The 24,950-nt window shown below is 42.1% G+C and overlaps 1 protein-coding gene across 2 annotated transcripts in view; it reads right to left on the minus strand.

Annotated features, from left to right (window-relative positions):
* Positions 1-24,950, minus strand: part of AFF3 (ALF transcription elongation factor 3) — a 365,042-nt gene that overhangs the window by 98,399 nt on the left and 241,693 nt on the right. For both annotated transcript variants that reach the window (XM_064143584.1, XM_064143583.1), the window contains exon 8: positions 8,717-8,768. In XM_064143584.1, the coding sequence (XP_063999654.1) occupies positions 8,717-8,768 (52 nt within the window). The remainder of the gene's footprint in view (positions 1-8,716; positions 8,769-24,950) is intronic.

The following is a 24,950-nucleotide window of genomic DNA, read 5'->3' on the forward strand; positions in this document are numbered from 1 at the left end:
CTTCTCACACCTATAGAGCTGCCCTGTTTAAATGACTCCTGAGTATCTTGTGGCCACAAGAAGTAGCCCAAGGAGCTTAGGTCAGGCAGTGTTACTTCTCTCACTGCATTACTCTGTACACCTCGCTGTTCCTAGGGGCTTTGTTTGAGGATTTCTTTCCAGTGTGGATGTCAGAGGGATTGAAATTCACTTGTAAACTGCAGCTTTCTCTATAAATTTGCAGTATAAATGTGTGAATGTGATTTTCACTGTTCAGTTGATATTTATTTAAGATTTATAGGCAGTAAGACTTAAAAGGGTCTCCCTTCCCTTTCGGAGTAGGTTATCATCAGAGCCACATCTTTAAAGAAACTATAAAACCTTTTCTGGATTTCATGATTTCTCCAGACCTTTCATCACCTCATTGTTAATTTTTTTACCCTGCAGTTTTATTATTATATTTCTGGCATATATCATTCTCTCTCCTCTGCTTTGCCCATTAATCCTTATTAATTTTCAGGGGCAGCACAGTCTAGTGACTTGAACATGGCATCTGGGAGTGAAAGACCCAAGCACTAACCCTGGCTTTACAGCTAGTTTGCCATGTGGCTTCAAACAAGCCACATCTCAGTCTCAGCCTCTCTGCTAACTCTACAGAGATAATAATTCTTGCTTAGCTCTACCTAAATACCTCTCAGGGGCATTGTGTTAAGTAGTTAATACTTGTTAAGTGATTTGGATCTCCAAATTACTGTGTAATCAGCATGAGTATTAACCATACAGAGAATTTTATACAACTGTAAATGCTGAGTTTTCTGTCTTGCATCTGTTCAGATTCCTTCTGCAGTCTGGCCCAAACAATCATGCAAGGTTTTAACACAAATGAATTAACTTCAATCTTTTTCAGTGGAGATGAGCAGAAGGAGTGTAATTGGTACCTTACATTAATAAAGTGGTCAATTTTCAATGACACTCAGTAAAACAAAGCAGTGATCACCTTGAAAAACCTCCCAAGTCTCCACAGTAGTCTCCTTACCCAGAAAAAGGAAACTTGGTTTAAGTACTGCTTACACTTAGGATACCAGAGGCGAAAAAACCCCACAGGGCTTTACAAGATTTACTGTGAAGACTGAAAGCTCAAAAATTAAAGTAGAATTTTTCCAAAAGCCCATATATATGTGAAAATGGAGAAAACACAAGCTATAATTCCCCAAATGGTGGTAACTCTGCCCAGGGAGGTGCTTTGTCAATCAACTATGATGCATTTGCTTCTACCCAAGCATCTGCTAGGGTTGTGCAACAAAATAGAAAAGAAGATTGAGGATAACATTCTAAGTTGATTGAAATCAGTGGCTAAACTCCTACTGACTTCAGAAGAGAAGGATTTCACTCTAGGTGCAGGAGAAATTGTAGCAATGGTTTCACATTTACACAGTTCCTCATCATGACACGTGTGAGCGAGAGAGCGCTGGGATATATTCTCCTGTTGTAATTTTTAATAGTTGCATGACAAAGTATACTAATAATTTGTGCTCTAAACTATTTGTCATTGATGGTTATTTAACTGCTCTCTCACAGGCATGCTGGAATGATTTGCCTGAAGGCAAACAGACACTGCGACCATGCTTGAGTGGGTCAGGCTTAGGCATGGTGGTTGACTTCAGTAAGGACTCTTTGCAGCAGAAACAGCACATGGGCTAAAGGGCGAGATCAAGACAGCCTGGAGATGTGAGGCCTAATCCCTTTTTACCCTCCCAAATTAGCTGACAGTGTTGAAAAAAATTACATTGTGATTATCCTTCTATACCAGTCAAAACAGATGTTTGTGCAGTTCACAGAGAGAAAAAAAGCTTAATCAAGTATTTCAAGAAGATGGGGTTAAGAAAATTTCTGTAGATACAGAGAGAAACTGTTAGATTTGGAGAAAGGTGATACCTGCAGAAATGGTCAAGCTTTGAAACTAACTAACACTTAGCTTAGTCATAGCATCCACACGAAGAGACAAGGAAGATGCCCTTGTATTTCAGTTGGGTACTTTTTCAGTCTATATTTAGACTGGAAATGAATAGGAGCATGAGGAGCATGAATATTAGAGTGTCATGTTTGAATTTCCCCCTTTTTTTTTGCAGATCCAAGAGCTACGCTGATCTCTAATCTTTTTCACTGTTGTTCACAATGGTGGCACACAAATTTAGAGCTTGATCCTGCCTGCTAGTGCATGCCAGACATTGAGTCTGATTTTGCAAGATAGGCAGTGATGTGAGCCATGTTTGGCAGAACAAGACTGAGCTCTTATTTTGTTTCATCTGACAGTTTCAGTGAGGCAGTCTTGGTCTTCTTGTCATGCCTTTTGGAAGTGCAAATTTAGATGTCACAGAGATTTAAAAATCAGAGCTGGCAAACTACAAAAAAAGCTTGGCTCAGCTGGCTTAAATCTTTCCCTGGATTTCAGTGAAGTTGGATACAGGAAGGATTGCTTCTCTGATACATAGGAAATAATGGCCTTATCCCAGTTAAGTACGGCTGTTACACTGGTTATTCCTCTAGTCTACAAACACACAGCCTAGTGATAGAGGGCTGAGAAAAGCATTTGGATTAAGTACAAAACCACCTAAGGATCCAGGCATTCCTTAATCCCGAACCTTATTTTTTCCCCACTTTTGCTTATCTCTGCTTTATGCAGTTTTGGTTGCAGTCAGACCTACACGTGGCCAGACTTCATAAAACAAGTTTCCTGTGCTCAGTGAAGTGAGAAACTTCTCATCAGAAAGATTAAAAAAAAAAAAGAATCCCCTAAGTTTATCAAGGCATTTTTTGGAGAGAAAAATTCACTTACAGAGAAGATGTAGACTAAATTTTATTATTTTCTTTTCCTAGGACTGAGTGTTCTCATCTCCTTTTTGATTCATTTTCCCTTCTGATTGAGCCCCAGGTATTGCACTGATAAAGAAGTGAATGAAAGGGAGCATAACACTAAAGGTACTTAATCTGCTTAAAACATTTGGACATGGCATTTGTGAATGCAATTAGCACTGCCTAAAAATAGTTCCAGTGATGAGGAGGGCTGTGCAGTGGCACATCATAATTTGCCCCATGTAACTCCTCTCTCTAGGTGTACCTGACTCTGTGCTCTGCTCGGCTGACCTTCGACTTCAGAAAGTGCCATCCTAACAGAGGAGGTCTTACAGAAAGAAAGCTCAGAGGCACGTTGCCCCTTTTTCAATTTGCTTCAAAATTCATTACAGACAGTTTCAAAATTAGCTGCATAACACGTTTCCTATGCAGAAGTAGTGCTTATATAGACTCTACTGAAAATGATTCCTTCTGGAAGACGGTGGATGTACAACTGTTCATTTCAGGGAAATATTTTATCTCCATGTTGATTGTCAGTGCATAGCCAGAAGTGAGAGTGAAAAGTCCTACACACTATTAAAAAGATTGTCTTTGCAGAGATTCTTTCTCATTTGTTTCTGGCTACCATTGAAAAAATGAAGCATGGTTTTATGATTTAAAAAAAAAAAAAGAATAATTTCCTAATGCTATTTATGTAGGGACTCAGATACACTGCTTGCCATTGACCACACAGATGGTCGTTTGTCCTACTGCAATGGCAGGCCAGATTTGACTGGTGCATTTCCAGCACTGAATACTGGGCATTTTTCAGCACATACATGGCAGGGAGGACATATAGGCACATATGTCCCCACTGTATTTGCGGGTGTAACTTGAATTAGTATTAAGTTTTCCAGCTCAGCCATGGCCAGGGTGATGCTGGAGTATGGATGAGTCTCCCAGGGTCAGCAGCCCACCCTGGCTGTCCCCAGGCTGTGGTGGGTGGAGGGCAGCCCTGGGAAGCCCAGGAGGGTGCCAGGCTGTGTGGACTGCCATCACCTTGTGGGGCTCTGGGTAGACAGCCAGACTAGACTGCTGAGACTTTTATTTTACTTCACTGGAGCTGTTCCTGGTGAACTTTCTGGAGGCTGTTCTTTCCCCAAGGTCTCCTGTGAAGGGGCATGGCTTTTTGTTTGTCTTGGCTTGCCTGCAGAGGGGTAGGTTTCACTGACATTGCTCAGATCCTGCAGGGCCAGCCAGTCCTGGTCCCTTCTCAAGGAGGGTAGGCACTTGCAGGCAAACGCTGCCTTCCTTCTTCCTTTGGTGCAGGGCACATAAGTAAAATTATTGGACCTGAGAGGACAGTTATCTGCCTCGCTGTGCGCCGCGTGTGGTGTGTGCCTCAGCCTCACATTTACCTGCTGCACAGGCGGAGAGGCGCACCACATTTTTAATATATCTTTTTATGGGCTAAAGTTAAGTCTTTCCTTTTGAGATGCAGCAGGGTCTGGAGTGTGGAGCTGTATCCCTGGGAGTGTGTTCTGATTGCTTCTTTAACTTCTGTTTATACGATTTTACAAAATTTTGGCAGGAATCAAGAGCACATACCAGGGTGTTGGCTTTTATGGATCCCATGGGATGTGAAAGTCAAGCTGACTCGATGAACTTTGGTTACATATTCCAGACAAGCACAATGACTCTATTTATTCAGACTTGGCAGCCAGAATGCAGATTGACTCCGTGGGTAATAAATTTTCAGAGCCACAAAACTTCAGCAGCAACCGACCTGATCCCGCACAGAAAAAATGCATACAAGGAAGCAGACTTGGGTTGCAAAAATATGTTAGATTATTATTCCATGTACGTGTACCAGTCAGTTAATTTATTTGGCTATTGATTGACATGAATTGCACAAATGATGCCAGGGATCCTTTTCCCCTTAAAGGGACTACTTTCTATTACAAAATGTTCATATTGCAAAGGGACAAGCTGGGGGAGAGGGGCCAGGGGTGGGGGGCAGGAAAGAGAATTGTTCATATTGCAACTGACAATCTCCTTTTAATATTTCACTCAAGACTGATTTAAGTTATCCAGTGACCTCTACAGAGAAGAGCAGGATATTATAATGCGTACTGTTTCATGTGCTGTGCCACACTTCATGGAACCAAAAGGCAATAACCACTACAATTCAGTACTCTGAACAATCTTAAGTACAATTTTGACATCTTCATGCTACAAAGCTTCAGATTCTTTCTGGGAGACACCATCATGAAATTATTACTCTGTGTTATAAATCAAAATGAATTGGCTCTTTAACTTGCAGATTTATGTTAACTACCTTGCTATCTGTTAATTGCATGCTCTTCAGATATTGATTGGGGATTAAAAAGTATATTTTCTTCAATTTGTGTGATGTTAAATATGCCAACAGGAAAATTTCCCTCTGCATATTAGATCCTATGATCACTGCGTGTAAAATTAAAATGATCAGTTTAAATGGATAAACTATGCTCATTAAAGAGGAAAAATACATTTATGTAATTAAAATTAAGAGACTAATATGTGTGGATAATGTAATTACTGTGGGTGCACACACACTCAGCTCAAATCCAGCCTCTTTTACCTCTCCTGGGTCTGTGAATCTCACTATAAGTGCTGGCATGGAGGGAAAGGCTGGAAGTGCTTTGCCCACTGCTGTCCTGAAGCTCTTAATCACACCTCTGTCCTGCATTTAGCCTTTCTCACCCATGGCTCATATTCTCTGGGTTAGTCACAGCATTCCAAACACCAGCTCTAGGAGCATGGAAGCACTTGCCCCACTTAGCACCTCCTTCCAATGCTTTCTATTTGCTGTTCTGCAATTTCAGATGCAAATGCAAAATTCACTCCAAAGTTTTCAAAGTCTTTCCCCTAAACCTCCCTGTTTAGAAACTAGCAAAATGAAAAGCTTCCTAGTTCTACAACTCACCTTCATCTCTTTGAGAAATTGGACTACCTAAATGAGTCTGATTGCTAAAAGGTTAATTTATTACATAAAGGATGTCTGAGAATTACTCTTGTACTGGTTTTTCTTTGTCTTTCATTTCTTTCTTTCCTGTTCCCAAGCTCAGAAGGAGATCTCAGATTTAAAAGCCTCAGAATTAGGGAGTAAAAGGATATGAGCTCTCCCACTGACATTCAGACACAGATCCATATTGTAATCTGTGCATTTATTTGCATAGCAGGTCCACGTTACTCTTTTTGGGGCCTATTTCCTTTTAGGTAGATGGAAATGTAGTGTTTTGTTTATCCAGCAGAAGTATTTACTTAGTATTGTTCATTAAACGAATCTGCAGGCCTCAGCTGAGGTTCTGCAAAGCATTTCATATAGCAAGAGCCAGCCTCTGCCTCTAGTAGTTAGAAAAAACCCTGTGACTACAAAAGGAGACCAAACCACAAAGTAATTGCCAAAGGTTGCTCACACTGTGATGATTAAAAGTGAGTAATGGGATATCAGCTCTGTTCTTTGCCTTGCAGGTGGCAAACTCTCTTGGCTCTGGAGAGCTTCTTTGAGCACTGAGATGCTGTGACAGCTGTATCTTAAAACTCTGGCTACTGAGTGAAGAGCTTGTGTAGCACACACAATAATGAAAAATCCAAATGCATGAAAAATTTCAATAGTTTTAAGTGGTAGCACTAAACCAAAGGCACTGTGTGTGCATGTCCAAGTGGCAGTACTTTTCCACAATTCCTTCTCTGCCTAAAACTACTCATGTTCTTTCATCTCCTGCGCAACAAACATTTTTGTATGTCCTTTACTGATTGTTATGAAGTGAACCAGAATTTCAGCTCTCTGATTCTGTCACTCAGTTCCACACTGACATGTATCTCAAAGGATTCCATCACTCAACCCAAAGGACAAGTCACATCCTGACCACTAGCTCTCCCCTTCCCTACCACACAGCCCCTTGCTGCAAGCATCACAGCATCTTATTGTGATATTATTTTCCAGACATTCCTTCTGCCCCTCACTTTGTTTTGCCTCACACTGTCTACGTGCTTTATGTATTTTAAACTAGCTAGACAAGCAGGAAGAACAATTAAATGTGAAGTGTTTCAGGAGCAAGTACATTCAACAAAAAGAAATGGTGTAAATATGTGTGCTAGTTTGAAGCAGGCTAGAATGTTTTGGTGAGAAGAACTAGATTACAGGCTGTGAAAGGAAAACAATGGTGATGTCTACTTCCCTCAGAGGCTTGCTGAGATGTACAGGAACAAGAAATAAAAACATAGATAACCACTCTCACTTGGGCTGCTGACGGGGAACTGGCTGAGCTGCATCTTACTCTCTAACCTCAACCTCCATTTTGGACTAATCCACTTTGCTTCCTAATCCCCTGGCTGAACCTTCATTCTTCCTTGGGACTGGGGTAAGGTTGAGAGGGGTAGGGGGAAGGTGAAGGAGCAGTTGAGAGCCCCTCCTGGGGACTCAGGTTTCTGGGAGGGGAGTTGTGTTTCTGTATTACCTTTTTACCTTGTATATTTCTGTATATAACTGTATATACTGTAACTATCTGCTTGTATATTGTGCTAGCTGTAAATATAAGCTTCATTCAAATTTCCAGAGTCGGCTGAGTCTAGTCTGGGTGATTTCCAAAGTGTGTGGGGGGCAGGGAACACCCAAACCATCACAATATGGAAATAATTGAATCTATGTGCTGAATCTTCTTAACAGCAAAAAGTTTTGCTCAAAATAGATGAAACAACGGTTTAGTATAAATATTAGAAGATTTTGATTTACTTACTGTTTGGAATATATTGCAAAATACAGATACCTAATAACTAGAGATAAAGAAAATTCTGGATGTCTTTCGTGCTTACATATCCAGACTTATTTGTTTAACATGCCTCATTTCAGAATTCTAGATAGCTCCAGTCACCCTTATCTGAAATAAACACATTTGAAACTCATGTTGTACGGAGATCTGCATACACCTGTGAGATACAACCAGGGGCAGTACTGCCCTCATATGCTCTGGTGAAGGCACAGGACATACGTTTTAGTGCAAAATGAAAGACAATCTTCTCTTGCTCTCTCATCTCCAATCATGCCAATATACTGAGAAGAAGAAAGCATGGCATAGAACTGCTTGGCAACAAGGGACACTGTTGGCCATGAGAATGTCACGATCCAGTTGTATTCTAGTAAGTATTTCATCATTTAGACAAAATGCAGCAATGTTTTAAGGAAAAACTTGGACACATGTTACAGGACAGTAAAATCCTGTTCTCTTGACATATGGAAAACTTTGACTGAAATATCAGCTCCCAGCCAGATAATCTAGGGGCACTAAAACTGAGGGAAGTGCCCTCATTGCTGTATTATGAAGTGTACCTAACACACAGCCAAGGCTTTTTCTGAGCTATCCTTGGTTGTCTTAGCATGCATGGGCCACCCAGAAACAGGACCAGAAACGCTCAGTAGAACAGGCTAGTGGGGCTGGTGGGGCCTGGCAGAATGCTGGTGAGCCTCTAGGCAGGTAAGCAGCCCAGCGGCTGCTAATCCCTAGGGTCAGCTCATGATTGTGAGGTTTGGCCTGAGTCCTTAATCCATAATTCCTGTTTCTCCTCTCTTTGGCTGCTTTTTAAAACAAAACAAACTCAGATCAGAATGAGACTGATACAAAAACCTTCTGGGTCACATCAAGGTAATAAATCAAGAGCGCTGCAGACTGTTCCCCACCAATCCGGCAGTTAGCGCACGGGCTGGCTCCAAGCAGCAACATCTGTTACTCCAGTTACAGTGCTGCCATGTATTTTGATAACCTTCGTGTATATTTTGAGAAAGCATTAGCAAAATATTTGCAGTAGCTCAGTCTCAACATGAAACGTGCTGCAAGTGACATGTTGGTTGTCTGGTTCTTACCTGGTCATTCTCTTCTTCGTCACTGCTTAACTTGAGGTCATCTTCTAACATTCTGGAAAGCAAGCAGTAGAATAAATTGTAATTTACTGAAATGCTTTAGATCTGATATTTTCTCTAATCCACTGTAAATATTTAATAATTTAAATAGAAAGAAAATATCTTTTATCCTGGTAACTCTGTAGATGTGACACTTGGTAATTTTTTCTTATCCAGTCACTACCAACTTACTTCTTAATCTATTTCCTACTATTACTGCCTAAGGTAAAGTGTTTACCAGAGTCTTAATGGATTTTGCAAAGATTCTGGTTATTACAATCACTGAAAAACAGTTTTTATATGTTAAAAATAATGGTTTTGATGCTGACAGGTTAGTAGTCTCTCTGAAAGGAAAATTTTGCTCCACTCGGCTTTGAGCTTACAAAACAGAAGTAGACATTTACATTGGCAGTACCACAGCACAAAATAAGATTCACTGATGTTTCCCAAAGGCCAATTTTCCTTTATTACATGTTTGATGTAAAACTGACATTGGCTGAAACAATTAAAATGACAATATATAGTCTCGGTGCACAAGAGTATACACAACATTTTTTTTGTCATATAAACAGTGAAAATAATGCATCTTTTCTAATGAGGATTTCATCTTTCCCATATCCCTTCCTCAACTTGCTTAAAACTGGGTCACAAAGAAAAGGAGTTTGTTTCTACCTCTCTGCATCTTTTTCACAAGCTAGGATTAAGCAACCAGCTATTAAAGGAGTTGAAAAGGTTCAAAGATTTCTGCCAGTGCTTTAAAGTTCTTCAAGAATGGGACCTATTTTTAAAAAAGCCTCTGCAATAATAATAATAATTCAGAAAGTTGATAATTTTTCTTGTGTTCTGGGAAAAGAGACTCTGTAATTTTGCCTTGACTCCAGAAGAAATCTCGTTGAGCTATTCAAACACATCCTGTGACGTGGGTGGTCCCTGGAGTGTAAATATATCAAGAAGACATATGTAGTAATTTCAAACCACCTCCTTGTATTTGTGCCTAGATCTTCCAAGAGCGTGCCTGAAAAGCGTGACTCTTACATGGACAACATGGTGTGCTGTGCCTCGAAAGAGAACTGAGCCTAACCACCTCTCCTCAGCTCCTTGCTATACATACAGTCCTTCCCTGTAGCTGCCAGCACAGCTGCTTCCCTATTTCCCTGCAGCACCTTTTGGGGAATGTAGGTGTGTAAGAACAGTATCGGTGGGGGGGAAGAGCAAAAACTCCTACTAGTTCATCTCTGAAAGACTCTAGTCTTGCTTTCCCCCCCACATTTCCTTCTACTTGTGCCAAGATTCTTTCCTCCCTAAAACCAACATAACAAATTCAGCAAAATCTCATTGCAATGCATATAAGGCACCCATCAAGTTACAGAGACCTGACCACCTTGCATCAAGACCTGTGTGGGTTTTCTTCAGAAATATGTCCACAAGCAGGAAAAAGCTTGCCTTGTCATCTTTTGAGTCAGCGAAATCTCCACTGGCCTCATCAGTGAAGCCATTAGCCAAGTTAGCAAGCCCTGCTATGAAGTAGGCAAGTGGGACAGTTATGACTGACATAGGATTTAGCTCGTAGGAACTAAAGTAAGTCAGAGAGGTAAATCTTCCTATAAACACTGCAAAATCCATAACTGTCTTTGGATCCCATCACTTACAGGGATTTAAACAATCTTATAATTGCACATTTTCTCATTTAGACCTGTTTAGGTAATCCTCGAGAAAACAGTGCTTGAATATAGAAAGATCTGAGACTGGGCATTATGTAATGAAATGTGATGAAATCTGCACTCACAGTTACTTCATCAGGAAGAAATGTGCCTCTATGAAAAGCAGAGCACCTGTGATATCATTGCCTGCTCTTCCTTGAGTTTTCATGTGTGAACTTCTGCTAGTTGGAGGTCCCTTCCAACTCAAACCATATTATGATTCTATTATTCTATGATTCTATATTGTTTCAGATTTAGCAACTTAGCTCTTCCTCGAAAAGGAGGTTGAAAACCCAAAAGGGTATAATGAAATGTTCTAGGTAACTCTATGTATTTGTGTTCTGACCCTTAGTATCAACATAAAAATAGTGTATATTGCGAGCCTGTGATTAGAAGTGACTATGACACTTTGAAGGCTTTGGGTTGTGTGGAGGTATGAGTGGAGCTATGGTGAGACACCATGCAGGAACCATCTACACAAAAGGAAAAAGAAATTGCAGTGCTGGGCCATCAGCCTCTCCTTGCCTGAATGTTTTAGCCCATCTTTATTTTCCTCTCCTGTTTCTCATTTCAGAAGCACTATTCTCCAAGAAAATCATTGCCTGCTCCATGCCCATGGCCTTTTCTGGCTGATTGTGGTCATCAGCATACAAACAATCTCCTAACGCTGGGGATAGGAAAAAAACAGGTTATCATAAAATGCTTGCTCACTTGCTTGCCTTTTTCCCTTATAGTGGGATCTTGTCTGTCTGTTGATGTATTTCTCACAAGGACATATCAAATTAAGACATATTGCCAATGTAGAGGTCTACTTTGTAATGGCAGAAGCTGTTTTCCTACTGTTTCCATAAGTACCGTGCCTAGAAGTCTTCACTCATTCCCAGACTGCTTTCCCTGTCAGGTGAGGCCCTCAGACCTGAGGCTACAGCCAAAGTGGGACACACTGTCACACTAAACTTCACCTTCACACACAAGCAGTCCTGGGGAGGACTGTTCAGGCAGTCCTCAAACCCCAGGCTGAAGCACATCCTGGCTGAGGAGGGGACACTAGTGTTAGAAGAACTGCAGCATGCAGTAAATATCTTAAGGAATCTAAATCGATTTTGAGTCTGGATGCTTTTGAAGAACACTCCTCCCTGACAGCCCATCTCCATCATGACAATGACGATGGTTAAAACAAAAAGTCCCTAACAGGACCATCAGATTCCACTTAAAGAGAGGCAGTTGAAAGGAGAAGAAAAACACTCACAAGAGGTATTATGCTAATTTGTATTTTATCTGAAAAGCACTTTGGCATCAATTCAGCTCAGAATGGGCTTTGATGCACCTTGTGTTAGCAGAGCAATTCAGATCATATTTAAATCAACCCCTGCTTAGGATGTAATTTCTTTTTGTATTCTGGTAAACTAGTACAAGGATGGACAAATACATCCAAGCTCATGTGCAAACACAGCCTCTTCAACACAGTCTATTTATAGCTATTTTCAACAGCACCTTTTTCAGAACATGCAACATCCAGGCCAGTAAGTGACATCAGCCACAGGCTCACAGAATTTCTGAAATGGATTTGACTTTGATGTAAAAAAGATCAGTAAATACAACTTTGTAAACAAAAGCTAGGAAAATGAAGTGGCTCTGAAATACACCACCACTTAGGGCTTCTGCACTTGAAAACAGTGTGTATGGTCAGGAAGCTACTTTGCAGCACCTAATTACACGTTTTGAGTGAAAGCTCCTCAAGGTCGCAGAGGCAATGAAGGGTGGGAGGCTTGGGTGGAAGCACTCACTGCATTCTAATTAATGCACTTGTTCCTTTCTCTGCAAAAATGTGACAGGTAGATACACAGTGAAAGGAAATGAGGATGAGTTTGGGATATTGAGAAATGCCTCAGTAGGCCAGCTGGTTTCTTCCTCCAGTAACTAATTAAGGGGTGGCTGGCAGGGATGCTGGGCCACGCAGTTGTGGTGGAAAAGGAAGAGGGTGAGGAACTACTTGCAGGTAATGAAAAATAATAATGAAAAATAGTAAGTGTTCTACAGTGCATCGATATCCAATAGCTGTCAATACCAACATGGCTGTGTGTCCACATCTCTTACACAGATTTTTCAAAGTCTGACCTCTTTCTACTAGAGCTGCTCACTGCATTGGTTCAGAATGCTGGCTGGGCAGGATGACCATGTGGGCCACTGCAGGGGGACCCTGCAGGACTCCTGTACATCCCAGCATGTTGAAGGACAAGAAGATGCAGAGGTTGCCTGGGAAACACTTCACTCAAAGAGTCAAGCTCAGACTTGGGGTTTCACTGTTTTGTCTGTCTTTTTTTCTGATTGTTGCTGCTGGAAAAGTTAAATCCCAAGCAAGGTCTACTTTCAGCCCCAGCCAGAGTCCAGTAGACAGCAGGAAGACATCTAGTTTTCTCTCTGAGAAGTAGTATCAAAGTAACATCAAGTTCTAAATGTGAAGATAGAGCCAGGGCTCAGGTCAAACATACTGGCTTTCAAAGAGCTGGAGAAGAAGGAGCTGCTGGGGATACATTTATGATATGGCATCTGGCGGAGGCAGCCTTTGGCAGCTAGATGGGAATCAGTTGCAAGTTTTAACTCAGCCTGGATCCAGTCTGAGACATTTCCAGCACAGCTCTACTTAGGAGAATACAATTTTTCTTCCAGGGTGAAGATATGACACCACCTGGGAGTGTAACTTCATACCTGCCAGTGCATTAAAGAAGGAGTAGGCATCACTTGTTGAGTCTTACTTTAACCTCTGATACTTTTCTTTGACTTCCTTGGCCTAATGAATCCTTTCCTTCCTCCTGCAATTGCTTATTGAGATGTAAAACTCTCAAAAAACGGCCTTGTGGTTTTGTTTTGTGATTAGAGACATTTTCTTTTGGCATGCAAATCAAAGGACAAGAGAAGAAGCACTGAAGATATTCAGGAGAATTTAGGAAAAAGAGGGTGAAAACCCTCCCTGTGTCCCTCTGGTGGTCTAACACAGGATATGGTCTTCAAGATGATTTTGGTCATTAGAGCAACACCACCAGCAACAACAAAAAGATTAAGATGGGAAAGAAAAAAGTATTGCTAGCAATTATATCATTAAGACTAATGCTTTAGGAGACAATACGCCCATGGTTGACAAGCCCGGGGCACAAATGTATGTATGTTGCAACTGTCGTTTAAATCAATTCAGAAGTCACCACCTTTGCAATTTGAGAAAGATCTCATGAATGTGCTAATCTGATCAAGTATATTGTTCCATTTTAATGCCAGGCAGCATCTCAGTCAGAATACTGTGTTTATTAATGACTTCTGTGATTTCTGCTTGTTATGTAGGAGAGGAACATCAGTAGCAGAAAAATACTTTGATTTTAGCTGAAAAGGAACCCCACAAAGCAAATAGTTATGAAATATGAACACCAGGTAACTACATGTGTTTATGCCACAATCCAAAGGAGACTATTTTTAGAAGATTATCCTTTTTAAAGATATATAATCACAGAATCACAGAAACATCCAGGTTGGAAAAAGCCCTCAGTAATATTCACATCTTATTGTCTGTCCCACAAATACATAATAGCTTTTCAAGAACTGGCTATCAGTCTCGCTATTACTGGAAACTCAGTAAGAAAACAGGTGTAATTATAAGTAGCAGCAAGCTAAAAGGGTTTCAGACTGGCTCCAGATGTTTAAAGTCATAACGGATGCACTGATACAGACAGAAGGAAGGTATTGCTTCAAGCGGTATGAAAACAAAAGCAATGCTTTCTGGAAGCCCAACACTGTACAAGACCCTTAACTCACGTTTCCAGCAAAATGAGAGAGAATGCCAGGTGGCAATCTGCCATTCCTGTCCAGACTGTGCCCTTATGTTACTGGGACTGTTTCAACTACGCGTGCTGATGTACTTAATGTCGCTGAAATGTCAATAAAACAAATGCACCTTCAGTTTTAGGTAACTTTCTAGAACAGAAGTGCAAGCAAAAAAAAATGACTGGTAGGAATTATGGAAAATTCCTAAGAAAAAAATGAATGTATTTCCTTCCTTAAAAAAAAAAAGGGGGGGTGGTGGTGGGGGGGGGAATAAAAAGGAAAACTGATGTTGTAGCAATTACCTGCACATAACAGATGGCCAGTTATATGATTTGCTACTTACCTACAGCCAAAACAGGTATTTCAAATAGCTTTGTTTACTGATCTTAAATACAGGACTTTATACAGCAGTAAATTTTAATTCATTAGATTCTGATCACTGAAATTATTTTTCATTTTACTGCTATAGCTGATGCAAATGTTTCACTTTACAAAAAGTTCATGCATTTAGGTTATCTGAAAAGTGTATTTATTCATGTTTTATATGAAATAAAGTCAAAAGCTTATGGATTTAAGTGAATGACTAGATCAAGAAGGTATTTTATAACTGTTGTAATAGAGCTTTCAATAGGCTTGTAAGATCTCTGCAAGCACTGCTTGCAGCATCTAAAATTCATTCTGAATATATGATGCTTAAGTTGTAAGAAGTCCTCAACAAACACTTTGGTCAAGTTCTGTTACACAGAAACATGTAAGAAAATACGATTATATAGAATACTGTCAAATCTAATTAAAAACTTAGGGAGAAGGCCAGTAAAATCAGGCTGGTGAAATATTAATGTACTTAATGCTGGAATGAAGCCTATATATCAATGCAAGATTTAATTCCAGAGAGCAGAATTTAAGTGCCCGAAAAAGGGACTCTGTCTACAGAAACAGAATTAGCAATCCCAATAAAAAATAGATGCTCTGAAGGAAGAGTTTTCTGTTCTTGACTTGAATCCATCTAGGCTGGTTTACACCACTCCCCAAATCCATTTAAACTGGCTAAATGCTCTGCTGACATCGACAGTCTCCTTAGAAATGCAAGGGACTCCTCTCTAAGTGATACAACAATTGCTCTCTTCCAGAAGCAGAAGTTAAAATAGGGTTTCTTCTGCAGCAACTGCCCCAATGAGCAACTGTGTTTGTCTCGGTGATGTTTTCCTGCTTTAAAGTAAGGAGAAGCAAATGTAAATGAGCCACACCCTGAATTCTCTAACTCCTTGGCAAGGTGACAAGAAAGTGCCCCACAGTCTGCAGCACTTCCCAAGAAGGATGTTTGATGAGCAAGATTCAGAGTACCTTCTTAAAAATGGGAGGAATTCCTTAGAAAGACATGGAAAGAATCAGACGTGAGCCCACCTCCCTGAGAAAGGATGCTACCTAAAAAGGTATGAATACTCCCAAAAAGGGAAGACTGATCAGTAATGTACTGGCAGCTCATGCTTAAGCACCTGCCTAAGTAGCCCAGTGACTCTAAGGACTTACCAAGGTTTCATGGCTAATCATGCTCTGCATGACAGGAGGAAATACTTTTGGGGAATAGAAGTTTTGAATGCACCACTTGCAATTTTCCAATCCATTTCTTGCCACCCTGCCCCTGCTTCCCCCTGTCTCTCTGGGTATGATTAGCAGTTATTTAGTAACTTGCTCCCTCTGATTTCCTAGCCACTGCTGATTCTGCCATCTATAAAATATTAATTTCAAATATGAAATGAAGAGTGCATGAACTGCACTAACTGCCTCTGTGTCAGACATCATGGCAGAAATCATGGGGAATTTAATGTGGCTGAGACAGAACTGCCACTGTCAACTCTCCCTGCTGAAGGTGCACTATCTGATTTTGCACTCTGTGATTATTTCCTTACAAATAGCCTCGTTCTCCCTAATCCCCAGCATTACAAGCATCTGTCCTCATGCTGGAGTCATCATCCCACACATTTGTATTCCCATGCTCCCTTGCAGATGGCTGCAGCCATCTGTATAACGCTGACCGCTCACTCAGTAACGCTCATAATCAAGCCCGTGGTTATGTTTATTCCTATCTCGCTGGTCGGGTGAAGGAAATGAGATTGTTTAAGATAGATGTTCTCAAACTATGCTCAGGTATCAGTATGCTGAAATGCGAAGTGTCTCGTATCATCCAAGTGATGAAGAAAGTGGCAGTTCTGTGTCCCTATGTGATGCCCTAGGCCTTGCCCCTGCATGCCAGATGCCCTGTCTGGCACTGTCTGTGTGCCAAGGAATTGTTCTGCTGGTGCTGACTCCCAGCATCTCTCAAGCATTTTCAGAGTTGCAGCTTCCCAGGGTAGAGTTGATAGAATACCAAATAGAACCAGCAGAGCATTCCTTGTTCTGGTATATACAACTTTGTATTGGTTTCTTTCAAGTCTCCTTTGTCTAAGCAAGTCAGAACTACTCATTTTTTTCAGACTAGGAGATAACCTGCTCCACCTTTGTTGGCGTATAAACTGGTGGAGCACCTGGGTACAATGACTCTTTGCTCACCAATGTGGTTAGATGGTCATAATCTGCTTTAGTTCCGTGATGCAGAGACTTATATGCATTCTTGCAAGAGGCGTGCTCCACCAAGATTGGTTACAGAGGGTACAGGGTTACTTGTAAGGCATGGATAGGTCAGTATACCATAACAATCTGAGGGTCAGCCTCTGGGGCTGGCTAAACTCTGTCCACCTGCAGCTGCACTCCACCCCCTGCAGCTGCATGTCGGGGGGAGCCACCCTGTGCCTGATATCTAACTCCCAGGATGGACTCAAGCACGGGTTGCTCATGTTTATGATTTCTGTGTCCTCTGCTAGCAAGAATTTCTCCAACACACCTTCACTGTTTCTTTCTCTGTCATCTTCCACGAAATTTTACCATGGGTGCATCCTACCACATCCTAATGGCTAGCTCCTCAGAGAACAAAATCAGCTTTGGTTGATAATGAAGTTACATTTCTTTCCTTGAAAGCCAAACACTGAACACAAACAATTACGCCCTTATCCTTCAGTTCCCCAGAGGTATTACAAGAATCCTGTTTGGGGTCCCCTCAGATTTTCTGTGCAGTAGGAAGTGTCAGATGGCCTGCCCTTAAAACAACTTTCCTCCTTGCCCTTTTGGCATATTGCACAGCATTACCTGCCTCCTGGGAATTACTCCACATTTCGAGGTCCATCACAAATGACCCTCAGATTTTGCTAGCGAGTGGCCTTCATGGCTATATGATAGCATGGAAGATCCACAGCTTACAGGTGCTTGTGTCTAGGGTAACTGGTTTTGAACAGCTTACGACATTTAACAAGGCCAAGTGCAGGGTTCTGCACTTTGGCCACAACAACCCCAAGCAGCGCTACAGGCTGGAGACAGAGTGGCTGGAAAGCAGCCAAGAGGAGAGGGACCTGAGGGTACTGACAGGTAGTAGGCTGAAGATGAGCCAGCAGTGTGCCCAGGTGGCCAAGAGAGCCAATGGCATCCTGGCCTGCATCAGGAACAGTGTGGCCAGTAGGACAAGGGAGGTTATTCTGCCCCTGTACTCAGCACTGGTCAGGCCACACCTTGAGTGTTGTGTCCAGTTCTGGGCCCCTCAATTCAAGAGAGATGTTGAGGTGCTGGAGCATGTCCAGAGAAGGGCGACAAAGCTGGTGAGGGGCCTGGAACACAAACCCTCTGAGGAGAGACTGAGGGAGCTGGGGGTTGTTTAGCCTGGAGAAAAGGAGGCTCAGGGGGGACCTCATTGCTGTCTACAACTACCTGAAGGGACATTGTAGCCAGGTGGGGTTGGTCTCTTCTCCCAGGCAACCAACAATAGAACAAGGGGACACAGTTTCAAGTTGTGCCAGGGAAAGTATAGGCTGGGTGTTAGGAGGAAGTTGTTGGCAGAGAGAGTGATTGGCATTGAAATGGGCTGCCCAGGGAGGTGGTGGAGGCACCATCCCTTGAGGTGTTCAAGAAAAGACTGGATGAGGCACTTAGTGCCATGGTCTAGTTGACTGGCTAGGGCTGGGTGATAGGTTGGACTGGATGATCTTGGAGGTCTCTTCCAGCCTGGTTGATTCTATGATTCTATGATCGTCTCTAAACACTCTTCAGCTTCCTACCAGTCTACTAGACAAGCTGCTTCTCAAAAAACAAACAAAAAAATATTACCAGCTTTAATATTTCCAGCTAAGAACAAACTATCACTACATTAAAAAATAATTCTTGCTGTTCTTTATGTACCTTGAGAAAATCCTTATTCTAACAGCCCTTGAACTTCCCTCTGGTATCCTCCACTCCTTTTACCCACCTTCACTATTTTATAATTTCTCTTTCAGACTGACTTTTAACTTCCCCTTTCATGTTACATATATTTTGTATTTCATCTTTATTTCACAGTGTGCTTTTTCTTTGTTTATTTAATTGCTTGCTTTTACTTCACCACTGAAATGAAATAGCTTTCAGCAAGGTTGGGTTTTACCTTGAGTATGGAAATTCTGCCTTTTGCTAACCGAACAAGATCTGCTTAAAACTCCCCAAATTTCCTGGTTTCTAGATTTTTTTTTCCTGCCCTATCAATTTTTGGTCAACAGTTTATTCCACTTTGGGACATTAGTCTTCCCTTGTGGGAACTGTCCTGTATTTGCCTAGCTTGGACATAATAAAATACTGATCATGATCTAGTTCCTAGCCAACTGTGTGCTTCCTATCCTATGACCAATGTATCCTTATTCATAGCAGGAGTAAGCATGTCTGGTGAAATGTCCTCAGTGATAGGAAAGTGCCAGAAAGACTATTCACAACCTTTAATTTCATGGCCAGCTGCACAGGACCCATGGCAATCCTTTTGTATACACCTGATGATTAAAGCTAAGACCTCTGGTATACACCTGATGAATCTGCCTTTGCTTTACAGGTCAGTGCCGACAGAGCTGCCCCATCCCTCCTGTAACTGGAGTTGGTGTTCAATGACATTCTGGCTCTGGGATAAGGAAAAAGATTATTTGACATAGATGGAGCTGTTAATGTCAATAAAGGCTAGAGTAGAGGAGGAACAAAATTCAGTCCCTCTCAATGGCACATGGCTGACAGGCAGATACAGAGAGGCTACTGCAAAATTACATACATGGCACTGGATGACAGAACAAGAACATATGGGAACTATATCTCCTCCACAACCTCCAGAGCTCCAGCCAGTAGAAGCACGGCTGTGAAAGACACAGCAGGACCCCCAAAGTTTTCAGCATTTCCTTTTAAATAGTTTTCCTAGCCATTTCCTGGAAAGCCACTATATGTATTTTACTCAGTCCCATCTGCAATACTTACAGCTTCATTTAGTTTTAATATAGTTATAAATGGGCTGTAGCGGCCTGCTTCTTTTAATAACTAAGTAAATGAAACCCTGTCTGTAATAATAAATGAGCCATCCATCTGGGAGGCCTCCAGTAAAAATTTCAACAGGTATTTATTGCTCCTTTATGTAAACAGTACTCTGGACAATACAAGTGATTATACTCCTGTCAGGAAGGAGACAGTATAGTTTTGGACAAGGTTCCATAGCAGGCAGACAGAATTTAAAGGTTTATTTGACTAGATGGAGAAAAAACGGCTTAACTAAGCAAATAAACAGACAAGGACCCAGCTGACTGCTGTGAAAGGGAGCATACTGTTCCACTGAAAGATACAGCTGCAAGGATAAAATACAGAACATTGACAGGTCCATAGTGCAACAGACTCCTCACAACAATGCTTCACAGGCATCCCCCAAAACAAATTTTTCACAGTATCACACAGTATCATCAGGGTTGGAAGAGACCTCATAGATCATCAAGTCCAACCCTTTACCACAGAGCTCAAGGCTAGACCATGGCACCAAGTGCCACGTCCAATCTTGCCTTGAACTGCCCCAGGGACGGCGACTCCACCACCTCCCCGGGCAGCCCATTCCAGTGTCCAATGACTCTCTCAGTGAAGAACTTTCTCCTCACCTCAAGCCTAAATCTCCCCTGGCTCAGCCTGAGGCTGTGTCCTCTTGTTCTGGTGCTGGCCACCTGAGAGAAGACAGCAACCTCCTCCTGGCCACAACCACCCCCCAGGCAGTTGTAGACAGCAATAAGGTCTCCCCTGAGCCTCCTCTTCTCCAGGCTAAACAATCCCAGCTCCCTCAGCCTCTCCTCGTAGGGCTGTGCTCAAGGCCTCTCACCAGCCTCATCACCCTTCTCTGGACACGCTCAAGCATCTCAATGTCCTTCCTAAACTGGGGGGCCCAGAACTGAACACAGTACTCAAGGTGTGGTCTAACCAGTGCAGAGTACAGGGGCAGAATGACCTCCCTGCTCCTGCTGACCACACCATTCCTGATGCAGGCCAGGATGCCACTGGCTCTCTTGGCCACCTGGGCACACTGCTGGCTCATGTTCAGGCGGGTATCAATCAGCACCCCCAGATCCCTCTCTGTCTGGCTGCTCTCCAGCCACTTCGACCCCAGCCTGTATCTGTCCATGGGGTTGTTGTGGCCAAAGTGCAGCACCCTGCACTTGGAGCTATTGAACCCCATCCCATTGGACTCTGCCCATCTGTCCAGGCGGTCAAGGTCCCTCTGCATCTCTCCTCCTGCAGACATGGAAGAAGTTTCACTGTAAAATCAACACTTTACACACCTTACAGAGACTTCAAAGTTTATTGTGCCCTCATAGGTTCCCATGGTATGGAAGAGCAGTGCCTTGGGAGAATCCCTGACTGCAGTGCAAGGGCTGGGAAACCATGCTATCCATCCCTGGGGGTCATCCCTCTCACTCATGGGCACTGCTGCTCAGTCACTGCAAAGGGCAGTAGCACAGCACATTGCCAGTAATGAAACCTTAAAAAAAGAAATTAAAAAATCTTATTGCCAAAATAATTTTCCTATTGCTATTATAGCTCCTAATTACATACCATGACATTGTGCTATTGCTGAAATAGTATAGTGCCAGAATACATTGTCAAATAACTCAGTGTGAGGCAAGAGGGGAAAAAAAAACCCCAGCAAACAAAAAACAAATGTGGGGCAGAAAGACTTGAAAGTTCTTGTATGGCCAGGTTGATGTGCCATCACTTGATGCTGAGGAATGAGTCGTAGAGAATTTTGTGCATGAAATACGTAGGGACTGCTGTGAATTTTGGTCAAAATTTCCAGTGCTCAGATTTCACAGGAACATGCTTAAATATCTCCTATGAGTGGGTATTTCAGTGTCTTTCATTTGCAGCCAAGCTAGGCATAGGAAAATATGCTCTTTTTTCTTTGCAAGGCAGACTACAAAAGGAACCCAAAACTTTTGGCCAAAATGCCAGGCAGCATTCTGTCCTGTGGGCTAACTGAATCACTGCTTGTTACAGAGACCTGCATTCTATGTACTTGGCTCAGAGAAAGGGGCAGTGCTGCTCCCAAAGGAGCTGTCTCCATGGCCAGAGCTTTCCAACATGTTTACTCACAGCACACTGACAAAGTTATCAGGAGACAGTGCATTGCTAATAGTATCAGCTTTTCTTCTCTTTTGTTGTGATCAGAAGATGTTGGAAGGAGAATGGGGCAGACATCTCTAAACTGATAGCAGTCCCACCAAAATACAGCAGGAGTTCTCAGGTTTTGCTGTGGATGGGTTGAGAGAAGAAGGCAGCTCTTCAGGCTGTCCCAGGGCTTGGGGCATAAGAGCTGCAGTGACAGGGAATCTGGAAGCAGGCACTGGCACCTTGAGGTGAGCATATGGCTGCGAACTTCACTACCAAGGGGGAGGAAAATGTGTGCAACACACAGTGATTGGATAGTTCTTTTAGATTCACATGGAGCTGCACTGAAGGGATGGTTACTCACGTGGGTTTCTGTTAATACAGATTACATTTTGCAGCTCCAGTTAAGATGTGCACTTGAGTTGTCCATGAGCTTCCTGGCATAGACCCTAAGCTGCCCTGTCTGAAGGCACTAAACGTTTCTAGTCTGCTTGTTTCATATTGAGATAACCCCTTCCATAAGTAATGGAAATTTCCTCTTCCTTAGAAATAATCTCCTCTGAGCACTGCAAAAGCAGAAATAATCAACTGAGAGTCCTTCTTCAGAGTGACTAAGGACTTTATACTCAGCATTAGATCTTGCACAGGCTGTACAGAAATACACCACCTAGACTGCAATATGGGTATTTTAAAAACTAAGTACTGAAAAAAAGAAAGAAAAGAAAAAAAGGGCACTTGTAGGATGAAATTATGAAGTTAGCCCTCAAATAGTAAACCATGCTGTATCTCCTTTCTAATGTCTCATTTAAAATATACATCAGGGAACAACTCTCACAACTCATTCGACACACGCTATCTTATGAGTTATAGGTCAGTCCTCCACACACACAGTGCATGTTGCTCTTCTACACACCATTATGAATTTTCCATCCCTCATCCTTCATAGCATGTCAGGATATCTATTACAAAGCCCTGTTTGCAAGAAGGGCTTCTATTTCCCACTTTCATTTTATCACTGCTCTTAAATTTTCTTCTGGGCACCAGCTTGGCATGCTGGCAGTACCATGCTGGCAGTTTCTGAGGAAAAAGTCATAGAATCATAGAATCAACCAGGTTGGAAGAGACCTCCAAGGTCATCCAGGCCAACCTAGCACCCAGCCCTAGCCAGTCAACTAGACCATGGCACTAAGTGCCTCATCCAGGCTTTTCTTGAACATCTCCAGGGATGGTGACTCCACCACCTCCCTGGGCAGCCCATTCCAATGCCAATCACTCTCTCTGTGAAGAATTTCTTCCTAACATCCAGCCTATATCTCTGCCAGCACAACTTGAGACTGTGTCCCCTTGTTCTATTGCTGGTTGCCTGGGAGAAGAGGCCACCCCCCACTTGGCTACAATGTCCCTTCAGGTAGTTGGAGACAGCAATGAGGTCACCCCTGAGTCATATTCAAAAATCCTATGTCAGGGCCATAATGTTACTTCCAAAGAAATATCTTTCTTCAGCTAACTGTAGTAGTGTATAAAAACAAATTAGACACAATTGTATTCTGATTGCCAAACTCTACCACCCAGCTGCTAAATACCACAACTATCTTGTGAAAAACAATCATCAGGAAGTCTAAATGATGTCTGATAATGCTTTCTGCCACCCTAAATCTTTGGAAATGTTGAGTTATCCTGAGAAAAATGTCAACAATGGCTTTTCACAAAGGCCTGAGTGTGGATGAGAGACTAACAAGAATTCTGAGTGAGGGATTTAGAGCTGAAGAGAATTTTCTCACAAACAGTTCAGCAAGCAAGAACCATGTGAGGGCCAGCCAAAATGCTTGGTGATTGCTAGATCTGAGAAATGCTTTTTTCCCCCATAAATAATGACAAAAGTTTAATTTGTGTGGAAAATGACACATTTTGGTATTTCTGAAATGCCATGCTTTCATTTTCATCTTTCAAAGACATTATTTTGAAATGGACTTGTATTTAAAGCTGCGTTAAGGCTGCCCAGGCACTTTCAGGAATCAAATAACCTGAATGAAACAATTAGGCAGGAATATATATATCTATTTTTTTTTTTCATTTCGATGAGAAAATACAACTTTTTTTTTCCCCTATTTAACTCATATGGTGTTTAATTGCAGCAAACAAAATATCAATTACCCACACAGATCTGGAGGTTAATTTAATGTGGTTTGCCGTGTACTGAAACTAACATTGCCTTGATTTTCTGGTACATCTCCAAAACATACTGCCTTGTTTTGCTCCAGCCCCCCCCACCCTCTCTTTGGCTATTAATTGAAGCTTTCTATGAAGTATTTTTTTCTATCATCAGCTGCCAGACTACCATCCATGTGAAATAGGTTCTCAGATTGTTATATGACTGAAATTCAGGGGTTTGGAGGTGTAGACTTGTTTGGTTTTGTTTGTTTTGATTTGTGCTTTTATTTTGATTTTGGGCTTCTTTGTTCATTTGGTAGGATATCTATTGTTTTGTTTTTAACAGAATCAGACTGGAATTAAGACCTCTTGCTCAAATCTGCTCCATTATACAACTGGTTGTTTTGCATGTTTGAAATTTATGGTTATCTGATACTGAATTTGTTTAGGAAGGACATTGAGATGCTTGAGAGTGTCCAGAGAAGGGTGATGAGGCTGGTGAGAGGCCTTGAGCACAGCCCTATGAGGAGAGGCTGAGGGAGCTGGGATTGTTTAGCCTGGAGAAGAGGAGGCTCAGGGGTGACCTCATTGCTGTCTACAACTACCTGAGGGGTGGTTGTGGCCAGGAGGAGGTTGCTCTCTTCTCTCAGGTGGCCAGCACCAGAACAAGAGGACACAGCCTCAGGCTGTGCCAGGGGAGATTTAGGCTGGAGGTGAGGAGAAAGTTCTTCACTGAGAGAGTCATTGGACACTGGAATGGGCTGCCCGGGGAGGTGGTGGAGTCGCCGTCCCTGGGGCTGTTCAAGGCAGGATTGGACGTGGCACTTGGTGCCATGGTCTAGCCTTGAGCTCTGTGGTAAAGGGTTGGACTTGATGATCTGTGATGTCTCTTCCAACCTTGGTGATACTGTGATACTGTGATATTTTCCTATAAGATCAACCTATGGCCTTCACCTTTGAAAAAATGTCATTAAGTATCACTTGTTGTTTTTTAATGTCAAAATGAGTTTAATGAAAGCAATCATTCT

The sequence above is a fragment of the Pogoniulus pusillus genome, chromosome 5, assembly GCF_015220805.1.
Source record: "Pogoniulus pusillus isolate bPogPus1 chromosome 5, bPogPus1.pri, whole genome shotgun sequence".
Classification (NCBI taxonomy): Eukaryota; Metazoa; Chordata; class Aves; order Piciformes; family Lybiidae; genus Pogoniulus; species Pogoniulus pusillus.